General features: G+C 44.6%; 1 protein-coding gene across 1 annotated transcript in view; it reads right to left on the reverse strand.

The window, feature by feature from the left end:
- Positions 1-1,485, reverse strand: part of LOC106815300 (segment polarity protein dishevelled homolog DVL-3-like) — a gene marked incomplete in the record, with an annotated part of 62,025 nt that overhangs the window by 5,957 nt on the left and 54,583 nt on the right. Inside the window, 2 exon segments of the mRNA XM_014819744.1 lie at positions 17-121; positions 952-1,082. Coding sequence (XP_014675230.1) covers positions 17-121; positions 952-1,082 — 236 coding nt within the window.

A 1,485-nucleotide genomic window follows, 5' to 3' on the forward strand; every position in this document is an offset into this window, starting at 1 on the left:
CGAACGCGAGACTTACGATCAGATTCGGGGATGCTGCTCGTGATTGACGAGCTCGTCGACGTCATCGTGCTCAATGATTGGCTGAGATGTGCCCCGGGTCCGCCCACGTACTCTATGCCACCTGTAACACCGCGGACATCACACGCGTGAACGTTAACAACCACGATACAGATAGCACCCCCCCCCATCATCACTACATCTACATCTACATCCACATCCCACATCATCACTACATCTACATCCACATCTACAATACATCTACAATCAATCCTTAGCACTCACCACCCTCGATGAACAACTTCTTGCCATCATTCTATAGAGGCCACATTTAACGTTTTCTCCGAGTGGCTCTGATATTTATATTTATATCTGGATATTTATGATTATATGATATATATATTATGATATTTAACTCTATTGTAGCCGAAAGCAATATTTACATGGGAATATCGGGCATTTATTGACACAGACTTGTCAAGCTGGTGTTAATTGGCCACTACAGTTAAACATTTATTTAATAGTGACAATTACAGATATATCTACATTTGTGTTACCTGGTGATTACAGATAATGAACGTTTGTTTCCCTAGCAGTTACAAGTAAAACTACATTTGTGTTACGTGGCAATTACACGAAAAACACAAAGTTTGTGATAACTAGCAGTTCCGGACAAATATACATTTATATTTCCTGGGAGTTACAGGTAAACGTCTGTTTGTATTACCTCACAATTACACGCAGCTCGCGTAAACGCGCCGTGACGCCGTGAGATGCATTGACGGACGCAGAATTGTAATTAATTCACAAACGTGACGTGACTCGCACGTACAACGCATGTGGTGCGCACTCGAAAAGAAATTAACATTTTAAAAATGCATGCGTGAGCAACTGGCACAGCTTGCCCGCCCGCGCGGTACACGGCCCGCGGGCGTGTCAATATCTGACACTCACCGCCTCTCACAGCTGCGGTGTGTGCCACCCACGCTGACGGATCGATCGGTCGCACAGGCTCCGAGCGCGGGATCGTGAAGTAACCTTTCGGGTTCGGATCCCAGCACTTTGCGACCACCAGCTTGATTGGACTGGTAACGAGAACGTTGATGATGACAATCACATTCATCAATGCATGTTGAGAAAATGACGCAGGCTCCCCATGTAGGAATGCTCCTTATACGTAAAATGACGCAGGCTTCCCATGTAGGAATGCTCCTTATACGTAAAACACGTATAATAAATGTTTCAGAAGTAACAAGTAGTGAGATGGAACAAGTAACAGCGTGACTAGAATGCAGTAGATGCTTATATTGCCAGTTTACCACGTCTATGTATGACCTCTCTCCGAACTCACACAGTATGTATGTATTATAGCGAGCAGCAAGTTAATGATACAAAGTTAGGAGGTAGCACGGCAATGACTGGGGTACAGTGGTAGTGCATGGTAAGCTAATGGTACAAAGTTAGGAGGTAGTGAGGCAATGACTGAGG

The sequence above is a fragment of the Priapulus caudatus genome, unplaced genomic scaffold (assembly GCF_000485595.1).
Source record: "Priapulus caudatus unplaced genomic scaffold, Priapulus_caudatus-5.0.1 Scaffold1085, whole genome shotgun sequence".
In the NCBI taxonomy this organism is placed as follows: domain Eukaryota; kingdom Metazoa; phylum Priapulida; class Priapulimorpha; order Priapulimorphida; family Priapulidae; genus Priapulus; species Priapulus caudatus.